The sequence below is a fragment of the Thalassophryne amazonica genome, chromosome 12, assembly GCF_902500255.1.
Source record: "Thalassophryne amazonica chromosome 12, fThaAma1.1, whole genome shotgun sequence".
NCBI lineage: Eukaryota > Metazoa > Chordata > Actinopteri > Batrachoidiformes > Batrachoididae > Thalassophryne > Thalassophryne amazonica.
In genome coordinates, this window is record NC_047114.1 from 52431723 (window position 1) to 52451415 (window position 19693).

The following is a 19693-nucleotide window of genomic DNA, read 5'->3' on the forward strand; positions in this document are numbered from 1 at the left end:
CAGTTATTTTTGTGAATAAATTCACAGCATCACCGTGCAATTCACTGTGACAGTAAACCAATTAGAATTTATTGTTGTAGCGGTTGCTAGGTAGAGCGAGAGTACGGGGTGAAGGGTGAAAGGGTTACTCTTCATGGAATCCAGGGGCTCTAATAGGGTCACCCTGGATAAAGACATTTTGAAAATCCTGGAGAATGTTGCTGGTTGTACATCAAAGTGGTCACTCTTGTTAATCTTGTTGTCAGCGATCGTAATGCCTGGATGAGCGATGTTAAGATGCCTGAAATCCTCTTGCTTGATTTAAACCCCCAATTAGAACCTTCATAGCATCAGTAGTGGTGTCCAATAGAGACTCAACCAAGGTCCAACACAGATGGAGTTTCAGACACCATTCAGACCCAAACAATTAAGTGAAGACCTTTTAAGTATTACCTTCCCACGAAATAGATTTGTTAAAATGAACATAAAGATTCCCTCTAGCATTATGGAGAGTCAGAGTGTGGTCAGAGTTTAAGGGTTCTGATTATATACCGTGCGTGATTTACTGCATAAAACATGTGTCGACGCTCCAGACATGCTGGGTGTTTTGGCCCTCCATGGAGCCCATGCCACGATCCTCACCCCCACTCTTCCTTCCCCCACGCTAATCCATGATTAATCAAGTCTTTTCCCAGGGGCTCTTCCCTCATCTTCTCTTGAAATTTTAAACCCATTATCTGCTTCATTAGAAGCCATCCCCGACTTTATCCTCCGAGTTTGTGTTTTGTCAAATCTGCATTTGCTATTGTGTTCTGCCACACTACAAAAGATGATTCAATGTTGACATAAAAATATTTATCGCAGCATAATGCATAATGGACGATCCCTCAGCATTCACCAGTTGCCAAGACCCTTGGTGAACTACTGTGGTTTCTTCTTTTCCAGAGATGAGGTTACAAGTGGTCTCCCCCCATCTACCTCACAGTGTGCACTGCCCTCCGATGGAAGGCAGATGGACCATTTGTCTGCTTGTGTGGTTGCCATTCAGGATCCAACGCAGTTCCGTGGTGTGGTAGTTGTGGCAATGTGCCGCACTAGCACGTGCTCATAGACTCAAATCTAAAAGTAAGTCCCTTCGGGATCTCCCTTGTTTTCACTCAAGGTCACCACAGCAGATCTGAGGTGGATCTGCATGTTGATTTGGCATAGGATTTACGCCAAATTCCCTTCCTGGCACAACTGGAGAAAACAACTGGAGAATGAGCAGGGGTGTTGTTTAAACCAGGAACTTTCTGCACTGGAAACAACTACACTTGGCCACCACACCTGCTGTGACTTGACTTGAATCTACAGTGCACTAATGTATGTTTGGTAATGCCTTGTAGTTGTCAAATTCTGACCCTACATCTTAAACTTGCAGCAGAACTCACGACTCTTCAACCCAGACAATAATTTTCTAGTCTCACTTTAATCGATTTCGGTGACCTTATGCCTACTGTAGCCTCAGTTTCCTCAGCAGTGACACCTGGTGTGGTCTTCTGCTGCTGTAACCCATCTGTGTTCAGGTTTGACATGTTGTGCATGAAGAAATGCTCTTCTGCATACCTCTGCTGCGTGGCTCATTATTCATCCTTCATTATTTGGTGGGACCAGGGCGTAACTCGAAACACTACTTAGGGGTATTTAAAGACCTGCTTCGATTGATTTTCTCTAGTCTGTATCTACCTGGGTGTCTATGGCTAGGTATTTTGGAGCAGCCTCAAGTGGTTGTCTGAGTTACTATTGCCTTTCTTATGTGACCTCTGTTATCAAGGCATTTCTGCCCAAAGCACCTCCACAAATGAATAATCTAATGCGTTAATATTTCCAAATTAGCAATCAGATTAAAGTTACTTCTCCAAGTCACTGTGCGTTACTATTATTTTTGTATTTTTAATGCAGTATAAGTCGGGGGTGCCCAATACATCGATCGCAGAGATAGTGTGGGTCCATTGCAGCATTAAAACTGGATCGTAGGCTCGGGGGGGTTGGGGGCTCGGCTGAACTGCCCACTTCGCACACTTTTTGCGATTGATGCTGCGAGCTTTCATCTGCTGTTTTGTGCAGCAACTCTGAGTTGAAAAACAGTTGTCGTCTCTCAAAGCACGGTGACGGCAGCAAACCAGCGCTGAGCTTTACAAAGACATTTTGCTACTTTTTTCCTTGCCACTCTGAGTGTCCTCGCTAAAAACACCTGAAGACCCGTGATACATTAATAACAAATACTAACTCTCTTTTTCCACCCAAATGTGCCTAAAGTCTTTCTGAGGATGACATGATGTTAAAAAAAGGCGATAAAACTTTCTTACCTGTCAATCTGGTCACGTTTTCTGTATATTCCCAGACCACTGGAGGTCACTCACCAGTGGCCTGCATGTGATTTCTCTTTGAGAGAGGCTGGTTAAAGCATAAAGGTGGAAATGTACATTTGTACTCTTTTCACCACAGTTATAAAGCCATCCGTATGCATTGTTCATTTTTATAAGTCTCAGTCATTGCTAAATTGTGCACATATGCATGATCTTGCATTCCACTTTCATCTTTTTGGGAATGGTATATACTGGAGTGGTGTATATGTTGATACAGAGTGTGTGACATTGGCTACTTTGTTAAATTCTGTTGCACCTTTGGTTTTTTCATATCCACTTCACCACAGGTGAAGAGCAGGTAGCTCAATGGACATAGGAGGAGTGCCTCCAAAATGTACAATAGACCTGGACATACAAATGAAATTCACACATTAACTGACCACGCCCCTAATTATTCATAACTGTATAGTTTAAAATAGCTGAACCTAATGAGTTATATCGAAATTCACCCCATACAGTTATGTTAAACTACATATAGACACCAAAACCATTTTTTGGAACAGATTATTAACATTTATTTCTGTTGGAAAGTGGGCAATTTAACATGGGCATCTATGGCGAGCAGCCTCAAGTGGCAATTAAACAAACTGCATGATTCATTTTTCAGCACTGGAGGTTGGGGCTTTGGAGAAATCAGCCAAGATACATAATTTGGCCCACTGCAAATCAGTACAACACTTCACCAGGTGTGAGAGCTCTTCGGAAATATTGTTCTCTGCTCAAACAAACATCATCTGTGGCCCCATTCTCAGCGGCACTGACCGCCTGACCCTCATCCTGGACCTCACCAAACATTTGAAGAAGCACAAAGAAACAGGCATCTCTTTGTCACCATCAGCTTGGGCCTCGCTCTATGATTCAAGTCAAATGGTTGATGTGGTCTGTTTCTGTGGGTATCACAGCAATCAAGCTATTGGGACATTCCAATTAGGAATGGAGACAAGCACCTCTTTGAGAGGCCTTGGAACTGGTCAGGAGGGGTGAGGGCCTGTAATTGCTGAGTGTTATTTCTGCCAACCAACAGTGGAGGGCGGAGATTGTGTGATCTCTCATTTCTTTATGCCTGAATGCATACACTAAATCTCAGTAAACAGATTATTATCATGATATTTTTGTTAGGGAGATGGTTTTCTCTCAAAGAAATGTTAAGCAAATGTTTGGGTGGGGCCCCAAATCTGCCTTCAAATGTTTCCTGTTTATCTCTTTTACTTATTTCTCTAGAGATCTTTCATTTCATCTCATTTGATGGCTTTCATGCCTTATGTTGTCAGGAAAAAGTCAGAATTTTGATTGGCATCTTCTCATGGTTTGCTGTTATGTTTTTTTTTTTTATTTAGTTTGTTGTTTTTTCTTGCACTGGTAACAGCATAGGGCTTGGACAGCAAAATGTTGATGAGTGGGTTAATCCATTCCAGACAGCTTGTTGACAATAACTCAAAAATAGGAAATCCTAAAATCTTTTAACTCACCAGATTGAAAGAACATATAGTAAGGTCAACCTCTGTTACATATGGTCAACTTTGATGTACCAGAGCAATCAAAAGAGCAACTTTATTTTTACTAATGTAATATCACATAGACATATTGCTACCTGCCGTATCATTAGTGGAAGCACCTGCCTTCAAGAGCATCAGTTAACAGGTCATGGATGCTGGATAAATTGTTGAAAATCACATGGCTGTGGTTAAAACACACATGTAGTTTGTCTGCCTCCTGGACAATGGAACCACTCAGTGCTTGTTGCTGCGCTACACCCAGCTAACAAGCCAGCAACCACGGAGAAACATGATGCCCACTACAAGGGAAAAAAAGCTAGATGAAACATACAACATAATGGGACACTAAAATTGTAATCAATCAATACACAGAATGGGTAGTTGAGGATAGTGGCAAAAATGTTTGTCAGTTCTGCAAATTAGTGACGCTAACTCAGAATACTGCTTTGGAGTATTTCAAGACCTGCTTAAAACAATGTTCTCTAGTCCATATCAAAATTAAGACATCTGTACATGGGCAAATACTAGACAAAATAAACAACAGAAATGAAACTAAAGCAGGAATTTAATAATAGATAGAATATGTGGCTGGGGATAGTGCCAAATCTTTCAGTCACTTCTGCACATTAGTGATACTAACGCAAAACACTGCTTCGGAGTATTTCAAGACCTGCTTCGAACAATGTTCTCTAGTGCATATTAAAATTAAAACATCTCTACGTGGGCAAATACTAGACAAAATAAACAACAGCACTGAAAATAATGCAGGAATTTAACAATAGATAGAATGTGTGGCTGGGGAAACGGCCAAATCTTTTAGTCACTTCTGCATCAAAACATTCCTGTCACTAAACTAGGATCACACTGTTTTTGAATATCATATTTAAAAAGCTAAAGTCAGTGCAGGGTCTGTATGTTCTGCTTGTTTCAGATATCTCACTACACAGCTCAATATTATCAGGAAGCAGCATCTGATATTTATTTTGTTTGTCAGCAGCATTCTTTGTAAATTAATTATGGCACCTTTGTTAGGCTGATTGTACCTAATTCTGTACTATTGTGTTAGGCCATAAAACATTGATTGGAACCACCTTGTTCAACTTGACAAGAGCAAGGGACAGCAAGTGGAACAGAAGTCTCACACATACACATTCAAAGATGGGAGGAGATGAGAAAGACAGGGAAAAGGAGGAGGAGTGAACTTTAGACTCTCTAATCTTTCACTCCGGGGAAATCAAGTGTTCTGTGTTGGTGAGTGGCAGAGACAGGGGAGTTAGTAATTACCAACCCAATCTCACGCCACACAGAGGGAGAGGAAAGAGAGAGACTACAGGGAGGTCGAGGGAGAAAGAGTGGACAGAACAGGAGAGGAGAGGAACACAAGAGGAAAGTGCAAGAAGCCAAAAGTTTGTTGCAAAAATAGATGAGCCTGAGACAGACAGGTGGATTCTCAAGTCTTTTTGTGTTATTGGATCTTCTGGAGGATTTCGTGTGCAAGTGATGCTTTGCACATCCTCTCATAGGTGGAGGATTAACATCACTAAATCCTGTGTGCATATGTGGGCAACTTCATAGTTGCACATTACCAGGTTGAGCAAGTCCAGATACTATATTGATGCAAGACAAAGAGGATGGGAATCCACTGCAAATTCCTTATGCTCCACTTGATCCTTTCATCTCCTGTACAAGCCCAGTGGTGGAACCTCTTCTGGGGTTTAGACCAAACCACCTCCAGGTCTTCTCTTCCCTCCATTTCTCCCTCCAGCTCACCGTCCATCACCCCAACAAACTCCAGTGGCACTACAGAGGTAACAGCGAAGGCAGGATTGGAGGACTGGGTAACAGATGGGAGCACTCAAACAAAAGAGACTACCTCAGCTATTACTCCCAGTCCTGGACTATTAACCTCTGGCATTAACATGACAGGACCTGGATTACCTGCCAAAGACCAAGCACGTGAAATCGGCAAAGTCAGGGCCCAGTACAAATTGCTGAAACACTGGAAAACTGGTGAGTTTTGCAGGAATGTTGAAGAAGAAAGCTTGAGAAAGAGAAGATGTATAGAAAACAGAGGGTTTTGAGTTAATTTAGGTATCGCTGAAGAGCTCCTGCTCATGGAATTAAAGTGCTGAGGAGTAGGTTACATTTATTCACTCTAAATTCTCTTTTTATTCAGTTTGTCATTTGTGTACACTTTTTATCCCCTGGACTGGTAACAGCATAGGGATTGGGCAACAAAAATGCAGATGAGTGAATGAGTGAGTTGTCAGCTTGGTTAGACAATAACTCCAAAACAATAAATGTTGAAGCACAAACAAATGAACTTGCATTGTTTATATTTCAATTCACACATACCGTGCTTGCCCAAGTAAACTTTTGGAATATAATTAAAAGCATGCAATGGATAAATGTCCCAAAGGTTAAGAGTCATGTGACAAAGCTTCCCTGTGCTGGGAGTCAAGTCTGGGATTATGTGTCAGCCCCATGAATTCCAAAATGCTGTACAATTTTTAAACTTCTCCTTCTTACAGTTGAGGAATTGTTGTACCTGTAGTCTGACAGTACTTGACACAGCTGAAATCCAGTGTACTCCACACTTTTTGGCGTTAAATCTTTCAGAATCTGAGAAATCTGGAAAGAACAGTCAGAGCAGTGTGCAGGTTCTGTGTGGAAAGACTGGGTCAATGCAGGTTTAAAAGGATACGTATAGCACGTTAGCTGGAATTGTTAATCGTGATTTTGTAAACCTTTACAAGCTGGTCAAGAATCCATGTGGCCAACATGACATGACATTACAGGATGTTGAGGAGGACAGAGTAAAAGGGATGAAAAATAAATTGGCAACATGAACAGCTGACTCAGTTTCTTTGACTTGCTTTTTTCAGAAAGATATCAATGAAAATGTTTAAAAATGGTCAACTAAGATGCTCCCTGATTAACTATCGCCTTGTTTGAAAGCTGAAAATGGGTTTGAATGACTCATAGGTGTAAATAAACTAATTTATTTAACATATAATTACATTTCCTTGTAGCTATTTGCATGGAATCTATTGATTTAATGTCCCATCATTGTCTGTCAGTTATGCAAAGAGGTGATATTATCAATGGTATTCGTCTATTAAATACTAGTCTTAGTTTCATGGATATGTGTCCTGGAACCTCATGGTTTGAAACCTCATCCTTACTTTGGAAAACGTCTTAGGGTCATTGTGCAGTGGTCTTGTTTCAACCATGGCTAAAATTTTAAACATGTCTGAAAATGTCTTTTTTGCACGGTAACCTTTGACATACTTTGGTATCCCTTGCATTTCTGTGGAGCCCATAACGTTCTTGAACATGCTGTCTTCAAATGATCTTCACAGAATCTGGTACATTCACTGATTTATTTCACACAGAAATGACCTGGCGAGAAGCGATCCCAGGACCTCCTTGCTGTGAGGCAACAGTGCTAACCATTAAGTCATCCAAATCTTATGCAACAATTGCTTTTATGAGAGAACAGTTTACATTTTAATGTTGTTTGGGATATAGTTGTACATAGATTGTTTTTTTATTATTATTATTTCTGTTTTTCTTTTACACAGAGAAATTTCAACATTTCTGTCATTTTCTCAAAGACAAATCCAGTGGTCTTCATGAAACTTGAAATGTTGTGCACACAGTGAAATAATAGACACAGTAACATTCATGAAGTCACTATATTGTAACAAATAGGGCTACAAATATGCGGTGTTGTTGTTTATCCCAATGTCACATTCCAGGACAGTGTTGGCTTGGTGGAGGAATACTTATAATAGGATTTTGGCACAGGCCTTCTTAATGGCCCATAATGACTCTTGCCTCTTTTATGTGTTCACAAACTGGATGTCTGCATCAACACTGCTGTTTTAGCAGTCTCTGGTTGTATATTTGTCCTAGAGATTGTAAATATATATTGAGTGCCATTAAAGTGTTACATGGAAAGAATTACACTCAACAAAAATATAAACGCAACACTTTTGGTTTTGCTCCCATTTTGTATGAGATGAACTCAAAGATCTAAAACTTTTTCCACATACACAATATCACCATTTCCCTCAAATATTGTTTACAAACCAGTCTAAATCTGTGATAGTGAGCACTTCTCCTTTGCTGAGATAATCCATCCCACCTCACAGGTGTGCCATATCAAGATGCTGATTAGACACCATGATTAGTGCACAGGTGTGCCTTAGACTGCCCACAATAAAAGGCCACTCTGAAAGGTGCAGTTTTATCACACAGCACAATGCCACAGATGTTGCAAGATTTGAGGGAGCGTGCAATTGGCATGCTGACAGCAGGAATGTCAACCAGAGCTGTTGCTCGCGTATTGAATATTCATTTCTCTACCATAAGCCATCTCCAAAGGTGTTTCAGAGAATTTGGCAGTACATCCAACCAGCCTGACAACAGCAGACCATGTGTAACCACACCAGCCCAGGACCTCCACATCCAGCATGTTCACCTCCAAGATCGTCTGAGACCAGCCACTCGGACAGCTGCTGAAACAATCGGTTTGCATAACCAAAGAATTTCTGCACAAACTGTCAGAAACCGTCTCAGGGAAGCTTATCTGCATGCTCGTCGTCCTCATAGGGGTCTCGACCTGACTCCAGTTCGTCGTCATAACCGACTTGAGTGGGCAAATGCTCACATTCGCTGGCGTTTGGCACACTGGAGAGGTGTTCTCTTCATGAATGAATCCCGGTTCACACTGTTCAGGGCAGATGGCAGACAGCATGTGTGGCGTTGTGTGGGTGAGCGGTTTTCTGATGTCAGTGTTGTGGATCGAGTGGCCCATGGTGGTGGTGGGGTTATTGTATGGGCAGGCGTCTGTTATGGACAAAGAACACAGGTGCATTTTATTGATGGCATTTTGAATGCACAGAGATACCGTGACGAGATCCTGAGGCCCATTGTTGTGCCATACATCCAAGAACATCACCTCATGTTGCAGCAGGATAATGCACAGCCCCATGTCGCAAGGATCTGTACACAATTCTTGGAAGCTGAAAATGTCCCAGTTCTTGCATGGCTGACATACTCACCGGACATGTCACCCATTGACCATGTTTGGGATGCTCTGGACCGGCGTATACGACAGCGTGTACCAGTTCCTGCCAATATCAGCAACTTCGCACAGCCATTGAAGAGGAGTGGACCAACATTCCACAGGCCACAATTGACAACCTGATCAACTCTATGCGAAGGAGATGTGTTGCACTGCATGAGGCAAATGGTCACACCAGATACTGACTGGTATCCCCCCCTCCCCCAATAAAACAAAACTGCACCTTTCAGAGTGGCCTTTTATTGTGGGCAGTCTAAGGCACACCTGTGCACTAATCATGGTGTCTAATCAGCATCTTGATATGGCACACCTGTGAGGTGGGATGGATTATCTCAGCAAAGGAGAAGTGCTCACTATCACAGATTTAGACTGGTTTGTGAACAATATTTGAGGGAAATGGTGATATTGTGTATGTGGAAAAAGTTTTAGATCTTTGAGTTCATCTCATACAAAATGGGAGCAAAACCAAAAGTGTTGCGTTCATATTTTTGTTGAGTGTATATGGTTAAAAAAATAACAACAGTGTTGTTAAGAACACAATTACATGTAAATGTCAAAAAGTGCATAGGTGAGGGTTGGAACGTGGATCGATTGGTAAATCGATAGCTTTGCCCCCCTGCTCAGCTCTCTCTTCACCACGACGGTCTGATACAGTGACCACATCACTGCAGACGCTGCACTGATCCGTCTGTCGATCTCATGCTCCATCCGTCCCTCGCTTGTGAACAAGACCCTGAGATACTTAAACTCCTCCACTTGAGGCAAGGACACTCCACCGACCTGAAGAGGGCAAGGCACCTTTTTCCGGTCGAGAACCATGGCCTCGGATTTGGAGGTGCTGATTTTCATCCCGGACGCTTCACACTCGGCTTCAAACCGCCCCAGTGCACGCTGAAGGTCCTGATTTGACGAAGCCAACAGAACCACATTGTCCACAAACAGCAGAGATGAGATTCTGTGGTTCCCAAACCGGACCCCCTCTACACCCTGGCTGCGCCTAGAAATGATGTCCATAAAGGTAATGAACAGAACCGGTGACAAAGGGCAGCCCTGGTGGAGGCCAACGTGCACTGGAAACAGGTTTGACTTACTACCAGCAATGCGAACCAAGCTCTTGCTGCGGTCGTACAGGGACCGGATAGCCCTTAGCAAAGGACCCCGGACACTTAACTCCTGGAGCACCCCCCACAGGGTGCCCCGAGGGACACGGTCGAACGCCTTCTCCAGATCGATCGACATTCCGACCCTCACCTATGGTCATGAGGTTTGGCTCATGACCGAAAGAACGAGATTGCGAGTACAAGCGACTGAGATGAGTTTCCTCCACAGGGTGGCTGGGGTGAGGAGCTCGGTCACTTGGGAGGAGCTCGGAGTCGAGCCGTTGCTTCCTCCACATCGAAAGGAGCCAGCTGAGGTGGCTCAGGCATCTTTTCCGGAGGCCCCCTGGACGCCTCGCTGGAGAGGTGTTCCGGGCACATCCCATTGGGAGGAGGCCCCGGGGAAGACCCAGGACACGCTGGAGGCACTACGTCTCTCGGCTGGCTTGGGAATGCCTCCGGGTTCCCCCGGAGGAGCTGGGAGAGGTGTGTGTGGATCAGGAGGTCTGGGCAGCTTTGCTTGAGCTGCTGCCCCCGCGACCCGACTCCGGATAAAGTGGAAGAAAATGGATGGATGTCAGTGGAGTGAAACTAACAATGGTCTATTTTCTCTATAACTGGACAAGTAATCAGTGCCACGTGACATACCACCCACCAACCAAATGACAAGAATTTATTTGGATGTTATATAAATTCAATTAAATTCAGTTTAATTATATAGCCCCAAATTACAAAATAAGCTGCCCCAAGGTTTTGCAAAGGTAAGCTCTAAACTTACCAACTCCCCAGAGGAAGCTTGTGGTTGAGTAAGAAAAAACACCCTCAGGTGTAATTTGAAGAAGAAACCTCAAGCAGACCAGACTCAGAAGGGTGACCCACTGCTTAGGCCATTCTAATAATACCAAAAATCCAAAAACAACGTACAACAAAGAATTTGCAAACATGTAAAACAAAAAAGAAAAAGTTTGTTGACAATAAACAAGTATAAAGATGGATGCTGTTCCACCTTTAGTATAGTCCTTTCAAAAATTATTGTAATGAAAAGGCATTTTTTTTTTCCTTTTTGTACACTGAAGAGGTGGATTTGAACACAATGAAAATGAGAAGACAGTTCAGTTATTATCTTTTCTTTCCTGGTATGTGCATATAAACAAATCAAACCAGGTAAAAACACAGCATCTCTTGAATGAGATGATCCCAGGATACTGGTGCACATCTTCAACTTAACCCTAAAACTTGGGAGAGTGCCTCAGCTATGGAAGACTTCCTGTCTGGCACCAGTCCAGAAGAAAAGGTCGCCACATCTGGATGACTTCAGCAGCTTCAGGCCGATGGCGCTGACATCGCATCTGATGAAGACTCTGGAGAGGCTGGTCCTTGGACATTTCCGCCCCCTCGTGAAATCATGGATAGATCCACTTCAGTTTGCATAGCAGCCTAGCATAGAGCTCTCTCACCTGGAAAAGCCTGGGAGCACTGTGAGAATGATGTTTTTTGATTACTTCAGTGCTTCGAATACCATACAACCAGTTCTTCTGAGGGACAAGCTGAAGATCACAGGTGTTGACCCCCGCCTCTCATCCTGGATCTTGGACTATCTCACAAATTGACCACAGACCGTAAGAGCTTGGGAATGTGTCTCTGTCATGGCCATCTGTAGCACAAGGGCCCCGCAAGGTACTGTCTTGAGTCCCTTTCTCTTCACACTCTACACTGTGGTCTTCATGTACAACTCTGTCAACTGTCACCTGCAAAAGTTCTCTGTTGACTCTCCAATCGTCATCCTCATCACTGATGAGGATGACAGAGAGTGCAGAGGGGTGGCCCAGGACTTTGTGGAATGGTGTCACCAAAACCGCCTCCAGATCAATGTGGGAAAAACAAAAGAGCTGGTAGTGGATTTCCACAGGCACAGGCACTCTCCACTGACACCAGTGAAGATCCAAGGAACGGATATGGAGATAGTGGACTCTTACAAGTACCTGGATGTTCACCTAAACAATAAACTAGACTGGTCAAACAACACTACTGCAATTTATAAGAAAGGCCAGAGCAGACTCTACCTGCTGATGTGACTCAGGTCCTTTGGAGTGGACTCCTGAGGACCTTCTTTGAATCTGTAGTGGTATCAGCCATTTTCTACGGAGTGGTCTGCTGGAGCAGCAGGATCACAACTGCTGAGAGGAGAAGACTTCGTAAAGTGTTAGGAAGGCCAGCTCTGTCCTGGGTAGTCCCCTGGACTCAGTGCAGGAGGTGGGACAATGGAGGATGATGGATAAACTATCATCCCTGTAAGGAGAACACCTCCCACCCCATGAGTGACACCCTGACTGCACTGGAAAGCTCCTTTAGCACCAGGCTGTGTGATGTCGTGGTTCAGAAAATGTATTTTTGAATTACTCAAAAGCTTTAACAGCACAAACAAAATTTTTTATGGCACAAACCAGCACAAACAAACAACAGTGCTGGGGAGGGGGAGCAGCTTCACATAGTTATCCAACCGTGAAGAAATTCGGATTGAGTGTCTGGTCAGTAACACCAGCTGCTGTCTGTGTCTCTCTACCCAAAGTCGCGGTCTGATCAGTTGCCCCTCGACCTGGCGTCACTCCAAACAGTCGCTGAAAAAAGCTTTTCCCAGCAGGGCGATGTCCGTCACTCATTTTTCTGTTTTTTTTTTTCTCTCTTAATATTGTTGTTATGACTCCCAGACTGAGTGTTTCCCTTTTTCGGGAATCGAAGATGGCGATTGTCCTGCTTGTTCACTCGGCTCTCGAAAAGCCTGATAGTAGAAATCTTCACCCCCTCTGTGTTACGCAAGCAAAGGCATCAAAATGCGTACAACACTGCCATCTACTGGATGGCAGTGTGAATAGCAAGCTACATATTTCTGAATCTCTGTGCAGTTTTGTGCTCATAATGGGCCTCATGTATCAATGTTGCGCACTTGTGGCGTAAACTTACGGCGTAAACTTGAAATACACCAAAGTCGCCGTGACATGTATCAAGCAGTGCGCACCTGCCCATTTCTGGCGTACGCCTGACGTGATCTTGATAAATGCGGCGGGTGGAAACGATCGTAATTATAATAAACTCGCCCATAAATATTCAGACTCCGCTTCAGACACACCCTCATTTTACGACATGGAAGTCGGGAGACGGCAAAGAAAAAGAACTCCACCAATCATGACGCGTGCCAATAGAGCGTCAAAAGCGGCCGTCGTATCAATTGTTTTGTAGTATATAATCAGTAAAGTGTTACAGTGGTCCCTCATTAATCGCTGGAGTTACGTTCTAAAAAATAGCCCGTAATACGCGAAACCGCGACGTAGTCAGCGTTATTTTTTACAATTATTAATCAATCAATCAATCAACTTTTTTTTTTATATAGCGCCAAATCACAACAAACAGTTGCCCCAAGGCGCTCTATATTGTAAGGCAAGGCCATACAATAATTATGAAAAACCCCAACGGTCAAAACGACCCTCTATGAGCAAGCACTTGGCTACAGTGGGAAGGAAAAACTCCCTTTTAACAGGAAGAAACCTCCAGCAGAACCAGGCTCAGGGAGGGGCAGTCTTCTGCTGAGACTGGTTGGGGCTGAGGGAAAGAACCAGGAAAAAGACATGCTGTGGAGGGGGGCAGAGATCGATCACTAATGATTAAATGCAGAGTGATGCATACGGAGCAAAAAGAGAAAGAAACAGTGCATCATGGGAACCCACCCACAGTCTACGTCTAAAGCAGCATAACCAAGGGATGGTCCAGGGTCACCTGATCCAGCCCTAACTATAAGCCTTAGCGAAAAGGAAAGTTTTAAGCCTAATCTTAAAAGTAGAGAGGGTATCTGTCTCCCTGATCTGAATTGGGAGCTGGTTCCACAGGAGAGGAGCCTGAAAGCTGAAGGCTCTGCCTCCCATTCTACTCTTACAAACCCTAGGAACTACAAGTAAGCCTGCAGTCTGAGAGCGAAGCGCTCTAATGGGGTAATATGGTACTACGAGGTCCCTAAGATAAGATGGGACCTGATTATTCAAAACCTTATAAGTAAGAAGAAGAATTTTAAATTCTATTCTCGAATTAACAGGAAGCCAATGAAGAGAGGCCAACACGGGTGAGATATGCTCTCTCCTGCTAGTCCCCGTCAGTACTCTAGCTGCAGCATTCTGAACCAACTGAAGGCTTTTTAGGGAACTTTTAGGACAACCTGATAATAATGAATTACAATAGTCCAGCCTAGAGGAAATAAATGCATGAATTAGTTTTTCAGCATCACTCTGAGACAAGACCTTTCTGATTTTAGAGATATTGCGTAAATGCAAAAAGGCAGTCCTACATATTTGTTTAATATGCGCTTTGAATGACATATCCTGATCAAAAATGACTCCAAGATTTCTCACAGTATTACTAGAGGTCAGGGAAATGCCATCCAGAGTAAAGATCTGGTTAGACACCATGCTTCTAAGATTTGTGTGGCCAAGTACAATAACTTCAGTTTTATCTGAGTTTAAAAGCAGGAAATTAGAGGTCATCCATGTCTTTATGTCTGTAAGACAATCCTGCAGTTTAGCTAATTGGTGTGTATCCTCTGGCTTCATGGATAGATAAAGCTGGGTATCATCTGCGTAACAATGAAAATTTAAGCAATACCGTCTAATAATACTGCCTAAGGGAAGCATGTATAAAGTGAATAAAATTGGTCCTAGCACAGAACCTTGTGGAACTCCATAATTAACTTTAGTCTGTGAAGAAGATTCCCCATTTACATGAACAAACTGTAATCTATTAGACAAATATGATTCAAACCACCGCAGCGCAGTGCCTTTAATACCTATGACATGCTCTAATCTCTGTAATAAAATATTATGGTCAACAGTATCAAAAGCAGCACTGAGGTCCAACAGAACAAGCACAGAGATAAGTCCACTGTCCGAAGCCATAAGAAGATCATTTGTAACCTTCACTAATGCTGTTTCTGTACTATGATGAATTCTAAAACCTGACTGAAACTCTTCAAATAGACCATTCCTCTGCAGGTGATCAGTTAGCTGTTTTACAACTACCCTCTCAAGAATCTTTGAGAGAAAAGGAAGGTTGGAGATTGGCCTATAATTAGCTAAGATAGCTGGGTCAAGTGATGGCTTTTTAAGTAATGGTTTAATTACTGCCACCTTAAAAGCCTGTGGTACATAGCCAACTAACAAAGATAGATTGATCATATTTAAGATTGAAGCATTAAATAATGGTAGGACTTCCTTGAGCAGCCTGGCAGGAATGGGGTCTAATAAACATGTTGATGGTTTGGATGAAGTAACTAATGAAAATAACTCAGACAGAACAATCGGAGAGAAAGAGTCTAACCAAATACCGGCATCACTGAAAGCAGCCAAAGATAACGATACATCTTTGGGATGGTTATGAGTAATTTTTTCTCTAATAGTCAAAATTTTGTTAGCAAAGAAAGTCATGAAGTCATTACTAGTTAAAGTTAATGGAATACTCAGCTCAATAGAGCTCTGACTCTTTGTCAGCCTGGCTACAGTGCTGAAAAGAAACCTGGGGTTGTTCTTATTTTCTTCAATTAGTGATGAGTAGAAAGATGTCCTAGCTTTACGGAGGGCTTTTTTTATAGAGCAACAAACTCTTTTTCCAGGCTAAGTGAAGATCTTCTAAATTAGTGAGACGCCATTTCCTCTCCAACTTACGGGTTATCTGCTTTAAGCTACGAGTTTGTGAGTTATACCACGGAGTCAGACACTTCTGATTTAAAGCTCTCTTTTTCAGAGGAGCTACAGCATCCAAAGTTGTCTTCAATGAGGATGTAAAACTATTGACGAGATACTCTAACTCCCTTACAGAGTTCAGGGAGCTACTCTGCTCTGTGTTGGTATATGACATTAGAGAACATAAAGAAGGAATCATATCCTTAAACCTAGTTACAGCGCTTTCTGAAAGACTTCTAGTGTAATGAAACTTATTCCCCACTGCAGGGTAGTCCATCAGGGTAAATGTAAATGTTATTAAAAAATGATCAGACAGAAGGGAGTTTTCAGGGAATACTGTTAAGTCTTCTATTTCCATACCATAAGTCAGAACAAGATCTAAGATATGATTAAAGTGGTGGGTGGACTCATTTACTTTTTGAGCAAAGCCAATAGAGTCTAATAATAGATTAAATGCAGTGTTGAGGCTGTCATTCTCAGCATCTGTGTGGATGTTAAAATCGCCCACTATAATTATCTTATCTGAGCTAAGCACTAAGTCAGACAAAAGGTCTGAAAATTCACAGAGAAACTCACAGTAATGACCAGGTGGACGATAGATAATAACAAATAAAACTGGTTTTTGGAACTTCCAATTTGGATGGACAAGACTAAGAGACAAGCTTTCAAATGAATTAAAGCTCTGTCTAGGTTTTTGATTAATTAATAAGCTGGAATGGAAGATTGCTGCTAATCCTCCTCCCCGGCCCGTGCTACGAGCATTCTGACAGTTAGTGTGACTCGGGGGTGTTGACTCATTTAAACTAACATATTCATCCTGCTGTAACCAGGTTTCTGTTAGGCAGAATAAATCAATACGTTGATCAATTATTATATCATTTACCAACAGGGACTTAGAAGAGAGAGACCTAATGTTTAATAGACCACATTTAACTGTTTTAGTCTGTGGTGCAGTTGAAGGTGCTATATTATTTTTTCTTTTTGAATTTTTATGCTTAAATAGATTTTTGCTGGTTATTGGTGGTCTGGGAGCAGGCACCGTCTCTACGGGGATGGGGTAATGAGGGGATGGCAGGGGGAGAGAAGCTGCAGAGAGGTGTATAAGACCACAGCTCTGCCTCCTGGTCCCAACGCTGGACAGTCACAGTTTGGAGGATCCAAGAAAATTGGCCAGATTTCTAGAAATGAGAGCTGCTCCATCCAAAGTGGGATGGATGCCGTCTCTCCTAACAAGACCAGGTTTTCCCCAGAAGCTTTGCCAATTATCTATGAAGCCCACCTCATTTTTTGGACACCACTCAGACAGCCAGCAATTCAAGGAGAACATGCGGCTAAACATGTCACTCCCGGTCTGATTGGGGAGGGGCCCAGAGAAAACAACAGAGTCCGACATTGTTTTTGCAAAGTTACACACCGATTTAATGTTAATTTTAGTGACCTCCGATTGGCGTAACCGAGTGTCATTACTGCCGACGTGAATTACAATCTTACCAAATTTACGCTTAGCCTTAGCCAGCAATTTCAAATGTCCTTCGATGTCGCCTGCTCTGGCCCCCGGAAGACAATTGACAATGGTTGCTGGTGTCGCTAACTTCACATTTCTCAAAACAGAGTCGCCAATAACCAGAGTTTGATCCTCGGCGAGTGTATCGTCGAGTGGGGAAAAACGGTTAGAGATGTGAACGGGTTGGCGGTGTACACGGGGCTTCTGTTTAGGGCTGCGCTTCCTCCTCACAGTCACCCAGTCAGCCTGCTTTCCCGACTGCCCGGGATCTGCCAGGGGGAACTATCGGCGGCTAAGCTACCTTGGTCCGCACCGACTACAGGGGCCTGGCTAGCTGTAGAATTTTCCACGGTGCGGAGCCGAGTCTCCAATTCGCCCAGCCTGGCCTCCAAAGCTACGAATAAGCTGCACTTATTACAAGTACCGTTACTGCTAAAGGAGGCCGAGGAATAACTAAACATTTCACACCCAGAGCAGAAAAGTACGGGAGAGACAGGACAAGCCGCCATGCTAAATCGGCTAAGAGCTAGTAGCTACGCAACCTAGCGGATTCCTAAAAACACACAAAGTGAATAATGTGTAAATAATTTAGAGGTGATTCAGCAGAAGGAGTGCCTTAATTAAGGCACCAGACAGGCCATGAAGCAGCACAGGTAACGCACGACAACAGCGAACGCACGTCAACGGTGCTAAAATAAAATAAAAATCGACTAAACACGCTGTGGAGCAGCACAGGTAACGCACGACAACAGTGCTAAAAAAAAATAAAAACGAAAGCGTTAGCAAGCTAGTTAGCTTGCCAACGCTGATGAAAGTTAGCTGATAAAAGTGCTCCGTCGCGATGTTTCGACCGTTAGAGGTCTTCCTTAGGTGTTGGAGCACAGTGAAAAAGTAAAAAAAAGTAAAAAAGTAAAAAAGTCTTGAAAAAGACTGTTAGTTCAAAGTCCAAAGCAGCAGGTAGCAGTCTCTGTGTATACAGTCCCAACAGAGAGCCAAAATTCTGATGCAACGTCTTCCTGACGTTTTGGCGTACACCCCATATACGCTCCTAAAACCCCTCACTACACAGTTTATACACTTTCTCAATCAGGCATGAACATTTTCTCACTTTTCTCTCGTGTGTAAACACTCTCAAAGTTCAAACCTTAGTAGAAAAATAAGACCAAACTGTTTTCAGGCTCAAACATTAGTTTGAGAAATAAAAATAGAACATTTTCCTATAAATAATTATGATGGCATTTAGAACTAATGAATTAATTTTAACGATCAAGGAACGAGGTCGGACACATAAGAAATTATTAATAGTGACTGACCAGTATTTCACAGATCGGGCCTCTGCGTCCTGGCGCTGCGCCTTTTTCCACTCACACCTGGCTGCAGCAGGTGTTTGTTTCCATGTGACAAACACAGTTATGAGTAGTTGTTGGCACTCTTTTCTCTTCTGGGCAACAAGATTCTTATAAACAGATACGCAGAACACAGAACACTGTAAAAAAAAAGGCATGCAAAATTGGACTAAATACTCCGCGAGACTCCGAGGCCACGACAGGTGAACGACGTTATAGCGAGGGACCACTGTATTCTCTTTTCACATATCAATAATTCTTGACATGTGGATATTTGCTCGCTCAATTAATAAGACACGCCTAATCTGTCAGGTTTCTTTATTTTTTAAATGTATTTCTGTATTTATTTTATTGTGACAACCGAATGGAGACGACAAAACCTGGCTGCAGCACGGGCGAATTAAGGGAATGACGAAACTACAGTTGTTATTATCAATTTCATTGTCTAAAACGATCACACCACATGAAGTTAAGCTCAGCGCTGCTCTGGCTCCAGGCTCGAAGTCTGGAGAAAAAGGCGAGCAGCGCTTTCTTTGCGGTCAGCGCTGTGACCACGGATCATGCTCGATAGACCAGCAATCCCACAAAAGCGGGATTTGTATTGATTATTATGTAGTATAATCAGGAAAGTGTTATTTATGTAACATATGCATTGATTTGTATAATGGCACTGTTTATCATGTTGATAATTTTCATTTTTATGTGGATATCAGCACTGGTTCATTTTGGTGTATAATTTACGCCACCTCTTGACCTGGTGTATATTTTCAGTGCAGCGTACGTCAACGACCACATTGATAAATGCCAAGTAGCGCAGCCGTTTTGGCGTACACCCCATATACGCTCAAATATCGCCGTACTCACGTTGATACATGAGGCCCAATGTCTCAAAATTCCGTAACTGAGAAAAGCGATGAATATGTGTGATCTCTGATCCACACATGCTGAATCACACTTCACAAACACAATTTTCATTTTTCCAAATGCCTTTTGTTTTTACAAATGAAAAAATTCCATATTTACAAATACACATTTATTTGTAAAAACCAAC

The 19693-nt window shown here is 42.8% G+C and overlaps 1 protein-coding gene across 1 annotated transcript in view; it reads left to right on the forward strand.

The window, feature by feature from the left end:
- Positions 1–5177: 5177 nt before the first annotated feature.
- The window catches only part of col15a1b (collagen, type XV, alpha 1b), a 147055-nt gene continuing 132539 nt past the window's right edge, over positions 5178–19693 (forward strand). Inside the window, exon 1 of the mRNA XM_034182847.1 lies at positions 5178–5893. Coding sequence (XP_034038738.1) covers positions 5515–5893 — 379 coding nt within the window. The 5' untranslated portion in view covers positions 5178–5514. The remainder of the gene's footprint in view (positions 5894–19693) is intronic.